Source organism: Diabrotica virgifera, chromosome 6 (assembly GCF_917563875.1).
Source record: "Diabrotica virgifera virgifera chromosome 6, PGI_DIABVI_V3a".
NCBI lineage: Eukaryota > Metazoa > Arthropoda > Insecta > Coleoptera > Chrysomelidae > Diabrotica > Diabrotica virgifera.
Genome location: NC_065448.1, coordinates 8146282 through 8165934, shown reverse-complemented (window position 1 = coordinate 8165934; position 19653 = coordinate 8146282). Strand labels below are relative to the sequence as shown.

The window sequence follows — 19653 nt, the reverse complement described above, 5'->3', positions numbered from 1 at the left end:
ACACCAACAGAATGAATAATGTAAACAAAGACAGATAATCGTATAGGACCTCTATGCACTGCTGCCAAATTTCAATGTTCTGACCGTGTGTTACGTGCAATTAGTGCAGTTATAAATGAAATAAAAAAAGGTTTTATTCTGATGAAAGGATATATTCCTTAATAATATAAATTAGGCTTTTAAAAATTGAGCCTTTCCTTCATATAAAAACCAGCGTGTGATATGAAAATAAATCATAGGTAAAAAAAACGAAGAATTTCACTATGACATTGACGTTTTGACAGCTAGGAGTTCCTCTCGAATCTCGTGTTGTTTCATTTTTCATTCGAACTTTTCTATAAAAGAATAAAATGTTTGGTGGAGGACGTGCCCCTATTTTGGTGTTAAGTACGAATTTTAACATTTTGTTAATTAACTAACGTCACTACAATTTTTTTTGGTGTTTTAGGTCAAAATACCAAACGAGAATCCGGTCGAAAAGTTCAGCTGGAAAACATCAATGCCGGAAAGGTAAAGAAAGCACGTGTGATTTTGCAATATTCTGAAAATATCACACAGAAAGTGATTTAAAGTGTTAGATAAACCTAATGTTTTGTTTTGTAGCAAATCGCGGATGTGATAAGGACATGCCTTGGTCCTCAAGCTATGTTAAAAATGCTTATGGATCCAATGGGAGGTATTGTGATGACTAATGATGGCAATGCTATTTTACGTGAAATTACAGTACAGCATCCAGCTGCAAAAAGTATGATTGAAATTGCAAGAACACAAGACGAAGAAGTAAGTACAACATTAAAATTTCAGATCTTGGATCTTGAATTAACAAAAACTGTTCATTTGTTGTTCTTCTTCATGTGTCTAGTCCTTTAAAGACATTGGAGTTCATCACGGCCCAGTTTGCTCCGGCTGCAGAAGTTCTGGAGAGTTCTCTTGTTATTTTTCCACTCCACTTTTTTAAATTTTTCAATCAGGATGTGTATCATCTCCCCAGTACTTTTTCCTTCTATTTTCCCATGTATAATCAATCGCTTCAACTCATATTTTTCATTTCTTAGTATGTAAATACAAAGGTACCTGCTTCAAGTTTTTATTCTTATTATGATACAGGTTATGAATTTTTCAAAGAAAAATTTGTGCATTGCAAAGTTTAATCGCAAAAGTTGTGAGACGAAGTTTAAAATTTAGCTTCTTAATCACATTTATGTCAAAGTAGAGAGTACAAAGAAGTTTTCTGGTAAGTTTTAGATCAAAATGTTTTATAGAAAAAAAAATAGTGCAACTTTTAATGTCGACATTAGAAATCCCCAATATAATAGATAGATATATAGATAGATATCTTTATTTCAAAATAGGTAACCTAATATACAAATTTAACTTAAATACATTTTTTTACATATAAAACGAAGGAAAATACAATACAATGATTCACAATAAAAAAATTCAATAAAAAAAATAATAAATGTAATAATAAATTAAAAAATAATAACAAATTATAATCAAAATTAATAACGAATTATAATCAAATTAACAAGTTCCCCAACCAATAAAAGTCAATAAAAATAAACAAAAATATTGTGCACGTTCACCGCCAATTCAAATACATACTACTTTAAATTTTTAAGGAAAACCTTTAATTTATCTTTAAAACTTTTAACTGTCCTACAGTCTTTTAATTCATTAGGCAATTCATTAAATTCTCTGAAACCTCTAAATATTAATGAATTCATTGAGCTGCTATAATTCATTTTAGAAAAGTATATGTTATTTTTATTTCGAGTATCGTGTATGTGTGTATTAGGAAAATTAATAAATTGCTGAAAATAATCGGGAGCTATATTGTTTTTAATTTTATAAACAAAAATCAATGCAAAATATTGAAACCTTTGATATACCGAAAACCAGTTCAATGTATTCAGCATTAAATTTATTGGTGTCCATCGACCCATTCTTAATATTATACGCATGCCACGATTTTGTAATTTTTGAAGTTGTCCCATTTTATTTAGGTTGAACAAATATAAGACTGATGCACAATAATCAAAATGTGGTTGGATTATTGAATTATATACAGTAAGTCTAGTTTCTAAAGATAAATTTTTTGCTATTCTTGTAAAAAAGAATAATTTCTTGCTGATTTTTTTGTGTATATAAACAAAATGATCTTCCAATGAAAGAGTGTTATCAAGTTGAAATCCTAAGTATTTAATAGTTGTTGTTATTTCAATCTTTTCACCATTTATGGATAAATTAATGCTATTTATATTGATTTTGTTATACTTATATCTACTGGTTACAATTAGAGCTTTTGTCTTTGATACATTTAATTTTAACTTGTTTAATGTTAAATAATTATAAACAGCCTCTAGAATTGAATTCATTTTTGCCACTGCATTTTCCAAGCATACATCACTACAAGCTATTAACGTATCGTCAGCAAAAAGATTGACAAACTCACAATCCACAAACAGATCTATATCATTCAAGTAGAGAATAAAAAGTAATGGCCCCAGGACACTGCCCTGAGGTACACCTAGATCAATGTTAAGTTCATCTGACATACAATTATTGAATTTAACCTTCTGCTTGCGATTTGATAGATAATTATTCAGCCAGTCAAAAACTCCACCCCTAATGCCATACTGCCACAATTTTGCCAGTAAAATATTACGGTCTATGGTCTCAAACGCCCTCTTAAGGTCTAAGAATACAGATACTACATATTTGTTTTGATCCAATTCAGTTTTAAATTTACTAATTGTCAATTGAAGTGCCGAATCACAAGAGTGTTGCTTTCTGAAACCAGATTGATTACTTATCAAAATAGCATTTGTTTTAACATGTTCAATAATTTGATCATACACAACAAGCTCAATCAATTTTTCAATTGGGGGTAGTGTATTGATGGGTCTAAATTCTTCAGCTTTCACTGTATTATTGATTTTTTGAATTGGTACAATTGTACTAACTTTAAGTTGATTCGGAATTTTACCAGTAGACAGACAAGTATTGATTAAATTTAGTATAATATGCCCAATTGTTTCAAAAATGTCTTTGAGAATTTTAGCGTTTAATATATCATGAACTGAGCATTTACTGTCTAATTTATTAACATACATACATAATTCGTTTAAAGATACTAATTTAAATTTATTTATTGGTAGGTATAAGTTACTATTTTTATTACACCAGGTTTGCCTCAAATCCAAAGCTCCAACAATATTGTTGATACTTGAAACAAAGTAACTGTTGAACTGGTTAGCGATTTCTTTGCTATCTTGACATGTTGAATACATACCTGTTTCAAATTGAACATATTGAGGTGAACCCTTGGATTTAATGTTCACTAATTTTTTTAATGTTCTCCACATTTCTTTGGGGTTGTGTCTAAATCTATCTATTTTATTAAAATAATAAAGATTTTTTTTAGTTTTTAACAAATTAACAACTTCATTACGATATCTTTTAAAATTACTCCACAACTCCTGTTTAAACGGTTCAAGTGCTGTTTTAAAAGTTCTATAAGCATTATCACGTAATTTTATAAGAGAGTAAACTTCGTTATCAAACCAAGGTAGCTTTAAGTTAAACCGGCAGATTTGAATAGGTGCTGTTTTATTGATTTCAATCTCACAATTTAAAAATAACTCATTAAAAATCGAGTCAACATCAACAGAATTCAAATTCCAGTTATAATACATTAAATTAGTTTGGATTGTCAAAATATTACTCTGACTTAAATTTCTAAATTTCTTAACATTATAATGCTCTGTACTTTTAGTATTTCTTAGATTAACAGAAATAATGGAGTGGTCAGTTAATTTTGGAGTTTCATGAACATTTACTATGATATTATTAGTATTTGACAGGACATAATCTACCAGTGTTTTAGATACATTTGTCACTCTAGTAGGTTCTGTAACTAATTGGCAAATACCGTAGCTCAACATTTGATCATTTATTTTTTTGACATAAAAAGTTCTTGACAATTGATCTAAATTGAAATCGCCTTATTATATAACGCCGAAATATAACGCTTATTTTTTGAGGGACAGACAATCTAGGTCTAATTTCTCACCTTTAGTACTATCCTTGGATTATAAGCTTTCATTTGACACCTCATTTGTCATTCTACCTAGTATAATGACGGAGAAGTAAACATTCTTATTCTATTATTCTTGTAGGTACATTTAACATTGATTGAAATTCTGAAAGAAATGGCATGGCAACACTGTGACGCACAAACATAAGATTCAGCTGTGCGTTACATAGGGTGCACTAATAGCCAAGATGTCCAAAGCTCCCATGTTGTTTTTTAATCTTTTTATTGCTGCACATTTTTCCAATAGCCACAATTCTTTCACTTCTTTGATTTTTTGTTTGATTGTTTTATTTACATTTTTGTATTGTTGTTTGTTTTTATTCTTGTCCTTTCCTTTCCGATATCAATGACTCTATTTCTTGGTCATTTATTATAATTTATTTATTATTTTAGGTTGGAGATGGTACCACCTCAGTAATTGTCTTAGCAGGAGAAATGTTAGTGGCAGCTGAACAGTTTTTGGAACAACATATTCATCCGACAATCATAATTCGCCAGTACAGACAAGCACTCGAAGATATGATTCAGTTATTGGAAGGTCCATTAAGTATACCAGTCGATAGAAACGATAAAAATGCTCTTGCCCAAGTCGTAAGTTGCCTTAAAATGAGTGTTGACTTAGGAGAGTGGTTTATCATTATTTTTGTAGGTGAAAGGCTGCATTGGCACAAAATTCATAAGTAAATGGTCAGATTTGGCAGTAAATATTGCTTTAGATGCAGTAAATACAGTATTATTAGAAGAAAATGGCAGAACTGAAGTTGATATCAAGAGGTATGCCAAAGTCGAGAAGATTCCTGGAGGATCCATTGAAGAATCTAAAATTTTAAGAGGTGTTATGCTTAATAAAGATGTAACCCATCCCAAAATGAAAAGATATATACAGGTAATCACATTTTAATAAGTAATTGTCTAGTATGTTCTCAATAATTTTTTGAACCAGGATCTAAACAATCTTTTTTATTTTAGAATCCGAGAATAATACTTTTGGATTGTGCATTAGAATATAAAAAAGGGGAATCTCAAACAAACGTAGAAATTTCAGCAGAAACAGTAAGTGTCTTTTAGTTTTTTATTGTGTCAAAGATTTAGTTATTTATTTATTTATTTGTTTAAATTAATTTTTAATTAAATTTTGTATAAATGTATTCTTTATAATAACGTATTTTTAAAGGACTTCACCAAACTATTAGAACTGGAAGAGGAGCATGTCAAGCGTCAATGTGATGAGATTATTGCACTCAAACCTGACGTCGTCTTCACAGAAAAAGGAGTATCAGATTTGGCCCAACACTTTTTACTGAAAGCTGGTATTACCGCTATCAGGCGTGTTCGAAAATCTGATAATAACAGAATTGCCAGAGCCTGTGGAGCCACGATTGTTAACCGAACAGAAGAATTACAAGAAAGCGATGTTGGCTTAGGAGCTGGACTCTTCGAAATCAAGAAAATTGGTGATGAGTATTTCTGCTTTGTGGTCGAATGCAAAAATCCAAAGGTAAGAAGATGTTTTATATCAAAACATGAGTTTATAGATTAACTATTTTTGTCCAGTAAACTTTTAAATTGTTTTTAAAAACTGTCAAAATTAAATCGTCAGCATAAACTCAAATATTGCTTATTATTGCAGATAAAATACTAATTTTTAAGGACTATGTTTTCCCATTGTTCTTTTGACAGTTTTTTTTCTTTTTATGCTTTTTCGAACATTATAACAGTTTAACAAACTTTGGCATCATTTACATGATACTTTTGTAATTTAAGAAAAAAATTCGTAGCATTTAATTTCTCTGACGCTTTCTTGTCATATTTGGAAATGTCTTTCCGCAATAAAGAAAAAAATCAAATTTTTTATCAATTATTTTCGATTTCTTCCTTACCTTTTACAAACATTTGTATTTACAGGCCTGTACAATTTTACTCAGAGGTGCCAGTAAAGACATTCTCAACGAAACTGAAAGGAATCTACAAGACGCCCTACAAGTCGCCAGAAATATTGTCCTATCTCCCCGTTTAGTGCCTGGAGGTGGTGCCATAGAAATGGCCGTAGCCCAGCGTCTGATGCAGAAGGCTACGCACGGACCTTATAGAGCTCTTGCACACGCTTTAGGTAAGGTTAACGTATTTATCTATATATTTGTTTATTTTTCATTCATTGTGACAATTTTATATATCGTTTTTCATATTCCTTATTAAATGTTGTTGTATGATCAAAAGTTTTTATTTATTTATTCACGGGCAAGCCCTATTCCGATATAAATTTTACAGTGTTCTAAATTATATAACATAATTATACAATTATATAACATTAATGTTAACCAATTATATAACATAAACTATCGTAATATAACATATAACCAAGTGGTTTGAGAAAAAATAACTCGTATGAGTAATACAGTTACAAAAAAGAAAAAAAAAAGAATAAGATAACATTAGGTCAGTACAATTACAAACAAAAGATATCACCTAAATCAATTCGGAAATGTTGTAAGGTATAACGGTTTTAAGTTATCTAATACATACAGGTCATGTAACACTAAACACAATACAAAAGCTCTGGCCGAAAATATTAAAAAGTTAAAAAGTTAGGGAAGAAATTAGGTTTTTAAAGCGGGAAACTGATATATTAAAAATTTCGAGGTTATTTAATGAGTTAGCTAATCGAAGAGTTCTAGGAATAAATGTGTTGTAAGAATAATTGAATCTATGAAAAGAGACATAAAAGGTTTGCACCTGCCTAGTCGAACGACTGGGGACAAATAGAGATATTTTGGAGAGAAGTTCGGGGCAGTTACACAGCCCGTTGATAATTTTAAATAAAATAATTAAGTCTCTTTGTTTTCTGCGTACCTCAAGAGGAGGTAAGTTCAGTATGCGCTCTAATACAGAATAGTCATAGTATACATGCAACTTACTGGCAGTATATCTCAGAAAATTGTGTTGGACAGCCTCAATCTTCAGTTTATGAGTAAAGTAATAGGGGGACCAAATTGTGGAACAGTAATCGAAATGAGATCTAACCAGGGAGAAATAAAGAGATTTAATAGCTGAGATGTTTGTAAAGTCTCTAGTGGTTCTTTTTATAAAGCCAAGCATCTTCATAGACTTCTGTATTGTACTGTAAATGTGTGATTTATAGCTAAGGGCGGAGTCAAGGATCACACCTAGATCCCTAGTTTCAGAGGCAGAATGTAAGGTCAGATTATTTATACTATATTCGAAGATGATTGGATGATGAGTTCGGTGGAAACGAAGAATATGGCATTTGGATGCATTCAAACACATACCATTTTGCATACACCAGTTAGATAGGCGATCAATATCACCTTGTAGACTAAGTGAATCAGCCTCAGATGTGATTATTTTAAAACATTTTAAATCATCAGCGAATAACAAAGTTTCACTTACTTGGAAACAGGGTATTAGATCATTGATAAATATATTAAACAACAGAGGTCCCAAGTGTGATCCCTGTGGTACACCTGAGTTAACAGAGATGGTATGAGAATAGTGATGATTAACCCTGACAATTTGCGATCTTTGCGTAAGATAGCTCTTGAGCCACTTCAATATAAGGCCATCAACTCCGTATAAATAAAGTTTATGAATCAAGAGCTCATGATTAACTTTGTCGAAAGCTTTGGAAAAGTCAGTATACACAGAGTCAACTTGTAAACCCCTCTCAAGAGCATCTGTCAAAAAATCAACATATGTTATGAGACCCAATTCTGCTGATTTTTTGGATGTAAATCCAAATTGTTGGGCCCCTATAATTGGCGAGAAGTCATAACTTAAATAATCGGAAATAATGCTCTCAAAAACTTTAGGAATAGCACTAAGAATACAAATGGGACGATAGTTACCTATATCCGATTTTCGACCTGATTTATATATTGGAGTGACATAAGAGTTTTTCCAGTAGTCTGGAAATTCCCCTGTTGATAAAGACTTATTAAATATATAAAAAAGTGGGCGCGATAGAATGAAGCTGAATGTTTTAAGGAAAGTGGGGGGAATTCCATCAGGACCAGGACCTTTGTTGGTATTGAGTTCAGACAGTTTTTCGTAGATTTTTGAAATTTCAATGTGATAATTAGACACATTAACCAAAGGTGAAATCTGGGTTACATGCGGATGTAAGGATTGGTTAGTATAGACGGAAGAGAATTGGTTAGCAAAAAGATTAGCAATATCAGTTCCATTGAAGGCAGTACGATCTCCAAGAGTCATTGTATTAGGTATAGCGTTATTTTCCCTTTTACTACTTACAAATTTCCAAAAGGATTTAACGTTATTAACAATAGAATGTTCGGTACGTTGAATGTAATCAGCATAACACTGTCTTGATAAAAATTTACATCTAGTTCTTAAGTTACTAAATGCTGCATAACTTTCTGGACACCTTGTGCTCTTATATATCTTGTGCACTGATTTCTTCTCGTGAAGCAACTTCTTCAGCTCAGAGGAGTACCAGCATGGATATTTCTTATCACAGATTTTTTTTAGCGGAACAAAACAATCAATGATGGAATAAAAAATGTCGTAAAATACAGAAACCATGTCAGAGAGTACTTTTCCTTGAAGTGCACCATCCCAATTAATTGCTTGAAGGGATGAACGAATTGCTGCGTAGTCAGCATGAACAAAGTCATAATAATACTCTTCACCAGATAAATGATCATTTGTGATTTTGAGTTGCAAACTGCATTCAAGCGGAGGATGATGTGTGTCCACTGGAATTAAAGTGTCGATAGCCTTCAATACATCAATACCCAATGGAGATAAAATGAGATCAAGCGTAACTCCTCTATCGTTGGTTATTTCGTTGGTCTGGAAGAGATTGAAAAAAGCACAGATATTGGATATAGTTTCAATAGAATCAGCTTCAGATTGTGTAGCTGTAGGCTGAGGAGAAGCAACGGAACAATAATCATCGACATCCCAAACTGCAGATGGAAGATTAAAATCACCCAATAGAAAAAGGTTTGCTCTATCATATTGCTCGCTTATAGTGATAAGCTGTTCAAAGTACGATTGGTATAAAGTAGCTATAGATTTAGGTGGAAAATATACTGTACCGATTATAGATTTGTTATTAAAGAGAACAAGTTAAATCGATTTACATAAAAAATTTTAAAAATGTTCTCTAAAAGTGTGTAGATGTCAACTATCCTTCGTATCACTTAGATGTAAGAAATAAAAACACTTAGTGAAACAAGTTTAACACCTAGTGGTACTCGTTTCACCATTTATAATAAAGCAAGATACGATTATCTGGAAAGACATTTCACTGGCGGATCGACTGGCACTCACATTAAGATTTCTAGCAACTGGCAACAGCTTTGAAGATTTGAAATGTTCATCTTATATGGCTGCAACAATCTTTCGCTTCTTTTCACTATCTGTTTCCATCTCAAAATGGTTTAAAAAAACACAATATTCAAACAAACAACCTCTACAGCGCCTGTAGGATGACTGACGTTTTATTGCACAATATAGTGTATACCAGTATACCCCTCACACAGTGTCAATAATATTGACGTAGCCTCAATATATTGATGGGACTTCAATAAAAATCAAACGGATTTTATTTTTTTTCATTATTATTGCCATTAATATTATTGTTTCAATGTACTCCTTATTTAATAAATTGATCATAATTGATATTGCCTCAATAATATTGATCATGTAAGGTAAGTTTTTGACAGATCTGAAGGGCACTATGTATGTATGATTTTTGAGGGCTTCTAAGATATAGGTGTTGTTTCATATCTGTCTTAATTCGCTCTACTACCCTAGATGGCTCTGGCTGCTGTGGGGGGCCTCTTTGATTCTGGATAATATCGTCGTATTAGAGGTAAAACTCACTAACTAAACTTTTCAGAAAGTGGAGAAAAATCGATTTAAAGGTACAAATTGTTTTTTAAATTCACCTGACTTGAATCTTGGAATTTTTTTAATGCAACTTAAAAAAATAAATAAACAGATATTTTAAGCCATATTTCATCACAGGAACTATGATACAATCAATATTAGATCAATTTTTGTACTTAATGAGTTTTTCCATGAACACAATTATTGGATATTGATATTCTATTAGAGGTAAAACTCACTAACTACACTTTGTACTTGATGAGTTTTTCCTTGAACACAATTATTGGATATTAAGAAGTTATTGAATTTGTCTCCACAAAATTTTGCTGACTTACAACCAACGAACTATCAAAAATAACAGTCTATTATTTAAAAAATGAACAATAAGTTTCGTTCTTCGAAAATAAATGCAGTTATTTCGGCATTTACGACAGCCACAAAAGTTGCATGCTTAATTGCAAAATAGATTATGTTACCCTTTATGTACGCTAGCACGCTTACAAAGAAATTTAATCTCATATTTTTTTAATCAATCGCCGAACAGATAATGCACACAAATATAATGTACAGTTTGTACAGTTTCAACAATACAATGTAACACACAAGTCGCCTGCTTAATCGCAAAATAGATTACGTTATCTAATGTATTGTTTGAAAGATCACTAAGTACCGATTCGGCATTCCAGATTGTAAGGAAAAATTCACTAAGTGCAATAATAAGTTTTAATGAGTGAAATTTAATAAAAAATTTTCTTCTTGGTAAAAGGTATATTAGTTTAAAAAGCCCTAAAGGCTACAAACATATGAACAAAATGTTTTCGCTCTGTAACAAGAGCATCATCAGTGTTACAAGAACATGGTGAGCCAACCAAAAAATACAAAGGTCAAAACCTTTCAAAAAACAGACAAAAGTCTTATATAAAAGATAACATCGCAAAATCCAAAGGATGGATAAAATTCCTAAGGATAAGGCCCTATGGCAACATATGACTCCCACACGTTGTAAATGGGTCAAAAGGTAACTAGGTCATTCTGTTATAAGAGGTGGCAGGCAGGCAACAGGAAGTTCTTCCTTGTGGAAGTTTTAATGAGTTTTACCCTGAAACCGAAATTCACAATATTGCACTCCATATTGGAAGGAAACACTAAGTGCAATAATACGTTTTAATGAGTTTTGCCCTGAAACTGAAATTCTCAATAATGCACTTAGTGAATTGTACCATAAATTATCTCAGCAATTAGAAGGGTTAGAGCCCCAGGTGACTTCTCCAGAGTTGGGCAGTACCGTATTGAGTTCAAATTGATAAAAATGTCAAAATCTCAAAAAAGTGCACTTAGTGAGTTTTACCTCTAATAGGATGATATGTGTTTTATGCACATCGAACACTAACACTGTTTATATTTACACATATAAATTTCTTTAATATCTGTTTTTCCGTTTTTACAGAAATTATTCCAAAAACTCTTACTCAGAACTGCGGAGCAAACACAATCAGAACATTAACTGCTTTGAGGGCGAAACACGCCAACCACACGGACGTTAACAAACCATGCCTTTGGGGTATTGATGGCGAAACTGGAGAGCTCGTAGAGATGGACAAGAAAGAACTGTGGGAACCTCTAGCTGTAAGTCAAAGAACATATTTATATTTATTATTAATATGCTGTTCAAATAAGTTTTGTGGTTCGATAGGAAAAACGCAATTTTATGGTTTGAAATACACTTTATTATTCAGTATAGTCTCCCTGGAAGTGAGAATCTGGAAGGGCTGCAAAATGACCTTCTTCAGCTATTATGGCCTCATCTTTTGATAGAAAACGCTTTGCGTGCATGAATTTTTTTAGGTATTGAAACAGATGGAAGTCGCTAGGTGCCAATTCTGGTGAATATGGTGGATGCTCAAACACATCGGATTTTAATTCATGAATTTTAGCATTTGTCCAAATACTCATAAGACACAGTGCATTGTTGTGATTAAAAAGGATTTTTTTCTTCACAAAATGAAAAAAAACAGGTAACAGGAAAAAACAGGTATTTTTTTACGAATTATATCCTTCGGCTGGTCTAAAAGGTACCAGTTTGCAAGTAATCAGCAAATAAAATTTCTTTCGCATCAGAAAAACCTATGCTACCAACTTCTTGGTTGATCTCTGGACACTCGTTTCGGAGCCGAAGAAGCAGGTTCCCATCACTCTGTAGCATGTTGTTTTGGTTCAGCATCATGGTGATAGACCCAAGTACCCAAGTGACGAATCAATGCACAAAATCCACTTTATCTTTTTGAAAATGCTGTAAATGTTACTCAGAAAGACGCATTCAAATTTATTTTTGTTCCATTATTAGCAAATTCGGCACTCATTGTGAACACAGCTTTCTGAAACCCAATACTTTAGACAAAATATTGCTTAAAGCAGCTTTACATCTAGGCTATGCAAGTCTCATGCAATGCAAGTCCGTCTTGCATTGCATATCTCTTGCCTAGCCTGACCTTGTTACATCAGCGCTATTTCTGTGCAATTTTAATACCACTTTCATTGTTGCCAACAGAAGAAATATATCAAAAAATTGACTTTGGATATTTCACCTGGAAATTTCAGTCCATCGTTAAATATATTCAAATATAAATCACAAATTATTACATCCAATAAATAACATTTATAAGGTTAAGTTTCATTATAAACACTAGAAGGTTCAACTTTACTAAAGCAAAATGGGAAAAATTCTCTGAAACATTGGATCAAGAAGTTTCCCAGCTAGAACCTTGCCCTGATTCATACGATAAATTTGTAGAAATCGTAAAGCAAGTATCACGGAAATTTATCCCTAGAGGTTGTCGAACTGAGTACATAGCGGGGCTCAATGAAGAATCTAAACCCCTACTTAAAAGATACGAACAGCTATATGAAGAAGACCCTTTCTCGGAAGCGACAATACAGGCTGGGGAGGAAATGTTACATGCGATATCCGCCAACAGAACGGAAAGGTGGTGCAAGTTGGTCACGAGTCTGGACATGAAACAAAACAGCAGACGTGCCTGGAAGCTGATTCGGAATCTTGGCAACGATCCCGCTGCTCCGGCAGTCAACATGACAGAAGTCACACCCGATCAGATAGCCCATCATCTTCTAATGAACGGTAAGACGACATCAAGAAAGAACAAGGTGAGAGCTCAACGGAATATCGACGAAGAAAGAGATGTTCTAGGTACCTCTTTTTGTCTAGAGGAGATGAGAGGCGCGATCCATCAAATGAAAGATAATAAAGCGGCTGGCCTGGACGACATACGAACAGAGCAAATAAAGAACTTTGGACTAAAAACCGTAGAGTGGCTCGTAAAAATGATGAATTGCTGCATCCGTACATTACAAATCCCCAAAATCTGGAGAAAAGCTAGAGTGGTAGCCCTCTTAAAACCAGGGAAGGATCCGGCGGATACAAAGAGTTTTAGACCTGTATCTCTCTTGTGCCACCTTTTCAAGGCCTTTGAAAGAATGATACTGAACCGGATCGCAGAATATGTGGAGACTAAAATTATTCCAGAACAAGCAGGATTCAGACCCGGAAAGTGCTGCTGCAGTCAAATTCTTAATCTCACCCAACATATTGAAGATGGTTTTGAACGGAAGGAAATAACAGGAGTAGCGTTCATAGACCTAACTGCCGCCTATGATACAGTTAACCATCAACGGCTACTCGCAAAACTCTACGAAACTACAAAGGACTTCCGACTAACAAGGTTAGTGAAATGTCTCCTCCAGAATAGACGCTTCTACGTAACGCTCCAGTCCAAGAACAGTCGGTGGAGGGACCAAAAAAATGGGCTACCACAGGGAAGTGTCCTCGCGCCGTTTCTATACAACATATACACCAACGACCAACCCATACACCAACAAACAAGGCAATTTATTTACGCTGATGATACAGCGGTGGCAGCTCAGGGAAGAACCTTCAATGAAGTCGAAGTGAAGCTGACAGATGCCCTGGGAGACTTAGCTCTATACTATGATAAAAACCATCTGAAACCCAATCCCACAAAAACCCAGGTATGTGCTTTCCACCTGAGAAACAAGCATGCCCGAAGGTTGCTGGAGGTGGAATGGCGTGGTCAGATGCTGGAACACAACAAGACGCCAAAATACCTTGGCGTCCGTCTGGATAGAACTCTGTCTTACCGATACCACTGTCAAGATGTTAAGAAGAAAGTAAGTGCCAGAAATAATATCATCCGCAAGCTAACTAATACAAAATGGGGAGCACAACCACACACTCTCCGCACTTCTGCCTTGGCATTATGTTTTTCGGCCGCGGAGTTTGGAGCACCAGTATGGGCAAACTCTGCTCACGCAAAGAACGTCGACGTGGCTCTAAATGAAACGGTCCGTATAATATCGGGTTGCCTGAAACCGACACCTATCGAAGAGGTATACCCCATTGCTGGAATTGCTCCACCACCAATCAGGAGAAAGGTCACGTCAGAGGTAGAACGGAAAAAGCAGGAGACGGACCGAAGACACCCCTTATATGACCACCAAACTCAGCCAAGCAGACTAAGATCTCGGAAAAGCTTCCTGAAAACATCAATATCCATCCCCGAAGCGCCAGAGACGCGCCGAATACACCTATGGCAAGCGTCAACTACTGCGACACATTTTCCTCCCTCGGAGGAAATGGCTGCTGGACACAATTTACCGTATCCGACTTGGAAAGCGCTAAACAGACTAAGAACCGGCGTTTCACGTTGTGCTAGTAACCTGAAAAAATGGGGATACCAGGAGGACGATACCTGCGACTGTGGCGCGGTTCAGACCAGCCGGCATCTACTATCATGCACAGAGATGAGAGAGACCTGCACAGAACAAGACTTAATTATAGCAAATGACAGGGCCATCTATGTGGCCAACCATTGGAAATACAGAATTTAAAGTTGTTGGTGTTCCGGACACGGAAAGTAAAGTAAGTATTATAAACTATATATTTTGTTATATTGGCAACATGAATTTTGACAACAACTTGCATCAAAATAGCAAAAAAAAATAGAACATATTTTAATTTTTCGTCTAGCATGGGAATTGCTTGGAAGTAGGCGCGCACGTCAAAAATAGCATAATGTAAAACCGTCTTTACAGTGCCCAATGAGATGCCTAAGGCTTCTGCTACATCTCTTCCAGTCACTCGACTATTTTTCAATATGTACAATATCCTGAAATTGTCTGCGATTTATGATGTTGTTTTTTTGACGTTCTTAACGTGGCTCTTCTTCAAGGCTTGTATGATCACATTTAAATTCAGCAACCCATCTAGACGGAGAGGCAGCGCTGAAAAATCTCTTTGAATTTACTAAAGCTAGATTTTTCACATTTGATTACTGTGAGTGTGTAGAGAAACATACTGCGGTCGGTCAAGCGAAATGTAGACCAGGGGTTACTGAGAGGGTATCAAAGTTGCTTTCCTACGAAGGTAATTAAATCCATTTACTAAGGCTGAAAATCAGTACACACATTCTAAATTAAATATAAATAGAAGTTATTATAGTCGGTCAGCTGTATGACGGGACAGAGCCGGTCGGTCGGCCCCAATGAATGTACAGGGTTATTCACTATCTTTTGACCCCCTTGTAAACTGCTTTATTTACAGAATTAGAAAAAAATGTAAAATACAAAAGTTATTCGATTTTTTAATTATGATTTTTTGACATATATATCGTACTAGTGACGTCATCCATCTGGGCGTGATGACGTAATCGACTATTTTCTGAAATGAGAATAGGGGTCGTGGGCTAGCTCATTTGAAAGATTATTCAATTCTCTATACAGTACTATAAACATTAAGATCATTATTTATATAGGTTGTCCAAAAAAAATTTTTGAATTATTAATTAAACAATTAATTTAATTAAAAAAAATTTTTTGAACACCCTGTATAATTAATCATGTTAATGTTTATATTACTGAATAGAGAATTGAATAACCTTTCAAATGAGCTAGTACTCGACCCCTATTCCCATTTAAAAAAATAGTCGATTACGTCATCACGCCCAAATGGATGACGTCACTAGTACAATATATTGTCAATAAATCATAATTTAAAAATCGAATAACTTTTGTATTTTACATTTTTGGATAATTCTGTAAATAAAGCAGTTTACAAGGCGGTCAAAATATAGTGAATAACCCTGTACATTCACTGGAGCCGACCGACTATAATAACTTTTATTTATATTTATTTACCTTCGTAGGAAAGCAACTTTGATACCCTCTCAGTAACCCCTGTTCTACGTTTCGGTTGACCGACCGCAGTATGTTTTTCTACACAATCACAGTAATCAACTGTGAAAAATCTAGCTTTAGTAAATTCAAAGAGATTTTTCAGCGCTGCTTCTTGGACTAATCTTTCTACTGTACTAATAGAAGGCGAAGAGTCCTTATACACTTTCAATATTCATTCACAAATTTCTTTTGCTTTTTATTAAACCTTGTTTGCAAACAAAGAACAAATTGACAGATTGAAATCAAACTTCACATACGCTTATATAAAGAGTGTACCAACATAACAAAAAAAATAGGCTTGTAGCGACGCCCTCTCTTACCGAATCGCAAAATTTATTGAACAGTCTATTGTTTAACACTGTTAATCGTAAAAGTTTTGCTGTCACCCTCCACCATTTAAAATAATCACTTATATTTTATTTTAGGTCAAACTCCAAACATACAAAACCGCTATAGAAACTGCCATTCTCTTACTTCGCATTGACGACATTGTATCTGGCTCCAAAAAGAAGGGAGGCAACGAACCACCAACTCCTAGCCAAATGCAACAGCAAGAAGCTAGAGGAGAAGCTGAATAAACTAATGCTCCAACCATTCACTAAATTAATAACTTCTTCGTCTTTGCAAGATTTCTATAAACATAATAATGCTTGGTCCATTGCTGGAATTCTTCGATATCGGTACAACGCTTTTACGGAATATATTGTATATAAATATATAAAAAAATGTTTTTTTACTTGGGTATGCACAGGTAAAGATGATTTTTGAAGTTTGCACACTAAAGTGAAGCAAAAAAAATGTTCTGGGCAAGATTTGAGACCTAAAATGGAACTGTGCACTTCAACTTTACACTAATAAACCAATAGAAGTGAAAATATCTTTGTCTAGTCCATTTTTTGAAAATCCTCTTCGTGTGTCTACGTATTGAGTATTCGGCGTTTGGGTAGTGTTTTATGTTTATAGGACAGTAATTTTGATCCTAGTGAACTGATACTGTACGTTTGTTTAAGCGGAGAAAATTGTGTCTTGCAAAATGTCTTTTTGTTAATTGTTTTTATCGCTTAATTCACATCATTCACATTTAATAAAATGTCGCTACTTTATATTTGACAACGGTTTGTAATAAAGAATATTTATAACGTAAATTGTGTTTTTTATGAGGGATATCCAGAAGATCTTCAGCAAGATTTCCAGCAAACATACGATTCGATAAAAAGAAGCAGACAATGGCTAGCAATGCTAGAAATGGGAATACCAAGAAAATTAGTGGAGCTAACTTAAATGTGCGTGACAGATTCATATGCACAGGTAAGAATAGGAAACGGAACATCGATACCATTTAGTATAACATCAGGACTTAGACAAGGAGACCTTATCACCTTCTTCTTGCAGTACCGTCTCCTATCGGAGGTTGACTACCATCACAGCAATCTTAACTTTGTTGGCTGCAGCTCTGAACAACTGTATTGAACTGCACCCATACCACTCCCTTAAATTTCGCAACCAGGAAATCCTCCTACGTCCCACATTTCTCTTTTCCAAGATTTTTCCTTGGATTATGAGTCTAAGCAGAGAGTACTTTTCTCCTCTCATTATGTGGCCTAGATACTCCAGTTTTTTCGTTTGTATGGTTTTTATGACTTCGCTTTCCTTCCCCATCTTCAGCAAAACATCTTGATTTGTTACTCTATCTGTCCATGGTATTTTCCACATTTTTGTGTAACACCACATCTCGAATGACTCAATGTTTTTGATGTTTATCTTTTTCAGAGTCCAAGCTTCCATGCCGTACAGCAGAACGGAGAAAACATAGCACCTTATCACCGTTGCTATTCAATTTGGCCTTTGAATATGCAATAAGTAAAATATTTTACTTATTGCATTTTAGAGAGATGTTTTTACAACTCGAGGAGGAAACAGGTAGTCTGGGTTTTCGAGTAAATGAAGAGAAGACGAAATACATGTTAGTAACTAAAAATTTAAGACCAAGAGTTAGCAAAACAGAACTATTAATGACCACAACTTCGAAGTAGTAAAAGAGTTTAAATATGGGGAGCGGTAATCACAAATTACAACCACATAGAAAAAGAGGTACCAGCAAGGATAGCTGCGGAGAATAGAGCATAATACTCCCTATCATCATTATTAAGATCTAAGCTGCTAAAACATAATCTTTGCCAAAAGTTATTAAGACTACATGTCAATTATTATTCGCCCAGTTGTTACATAAGGAAGTGAAACTTGGACTGTACATCAGTGGAAAATAAGCTGCTACTATTTGAAAGGAAGGTTCTCAGAATGATATCATCTTTGCAGCAAGAAATCATAAATGAAATTCAGGATGAAGATAACTTATGAAAGATAATTGACAATAATAATAATAATAGTTAATCTAAGAGAAGACAGTGATGCTAACAGGCAAAAGTAATCTCAAAAACATCATTGGAGTTATTCTTCAGACAAATGACAAAGGATTTTACAAAGTTGGCACCAAACTTGGTGTCCTTCAGACAGTCGTGTCCCTTTGTAAGTGTCTGCATATGAAGTCGTGCCCACGAATGTGTTAATAAGCTACGAGAAATTCAGTTGGATCAGGACAAGGTTTTGTCAATTGCAATTGCAACAAAAACTGCTCCACAAACAGGTGCAAGAAGGCAATGATGCTATGCAAAATTTATAAGTGTCACCAAAACACTCGATAGAAAAATAAATAATAATTTTTATAATTGAGGTTTTTTGTAATATGATTGTTTGTATTACGAATTGTCAATTGTCCGAAGTTTTAACGACAAATCATTATCGTTTTAATAAAAATAATTATCTTACATCCAATTACAGAGTATTTTATTCCGTTTATCTATTTATTTTGGCTTTGTAGGTAATAATATTTATATTACTAGGCCGTACTAGTTTATCCTGAAGTGTCCGTATTAATATTAGGATAAACTAGTTTGGCCTAGGCTAAACTAGTTTCTCCTATCGCATTTAGGACAAACTAGTTTGGCCTAGGCCATGCCCGCTAAGGTCGGTTCTTGACCCGCCGGTTGGAGAAAAAGGGGGTGAGTTTAGTTGGTAGGCGCCTCACTACGGTTAGGCGTAGAGAGTTGAATCCAACACGCTTGGGACACCTTCCCAGAAGTCTTTAGAAGATTCTCACCCACCAAAAAAAAAGAATGTGTGTGTACTTTGTACGCACGTAAGAAGATATTCTTCTATTATATAGGTAATTTAAACGAAGTAAATATACTTAACAGGTTATTTGTATTTTATTTAAAAATTAAACTAACTTTCTTATCTACCACTTTCAAAAAATTTTTATTAAAACAACCAAAAATAAAAAAAAAATATGAATCGCCCAGGATTAGAACCCGCGTCCTTCCAATCTCGGAGCTAACGCCCTACCAACTACTCCA

At 34.2% G+C, this 19653-nt stretch overlaps 1 protein-coding gene across 1 annotated transcript; it reads left to right on the top strand.

The window, feature by feature from the left end:
* The first annotated feature begins 225 nt into the window (after positions 1-225).
* LOC114349474 (T-complex protein 1 subunit gamma) lies at positions 226-17385 on the top strand. The gene is made up of 10 exons (XM_028299858.2): positions 226-387; positions 449-510; positions 604-780; positions 4493-4690; positions 4749-4985; positions 5069-5152; positions 5274-5597; positions 6005-6209; positions 11421-11599; positions 16666-17385. Exons 1-10 carry the CDS (start codon positions 351-353, stop codon positions 16816-16818), a joined length of 1656 nt encoding a protein of 551 aa, XP_028155659.1. The 5' UTR covers positions 226-350; the 3' UTR covers positions 16819-17385.
* Positions 17386-19653: the final 2268 nt, after the last annotated feature.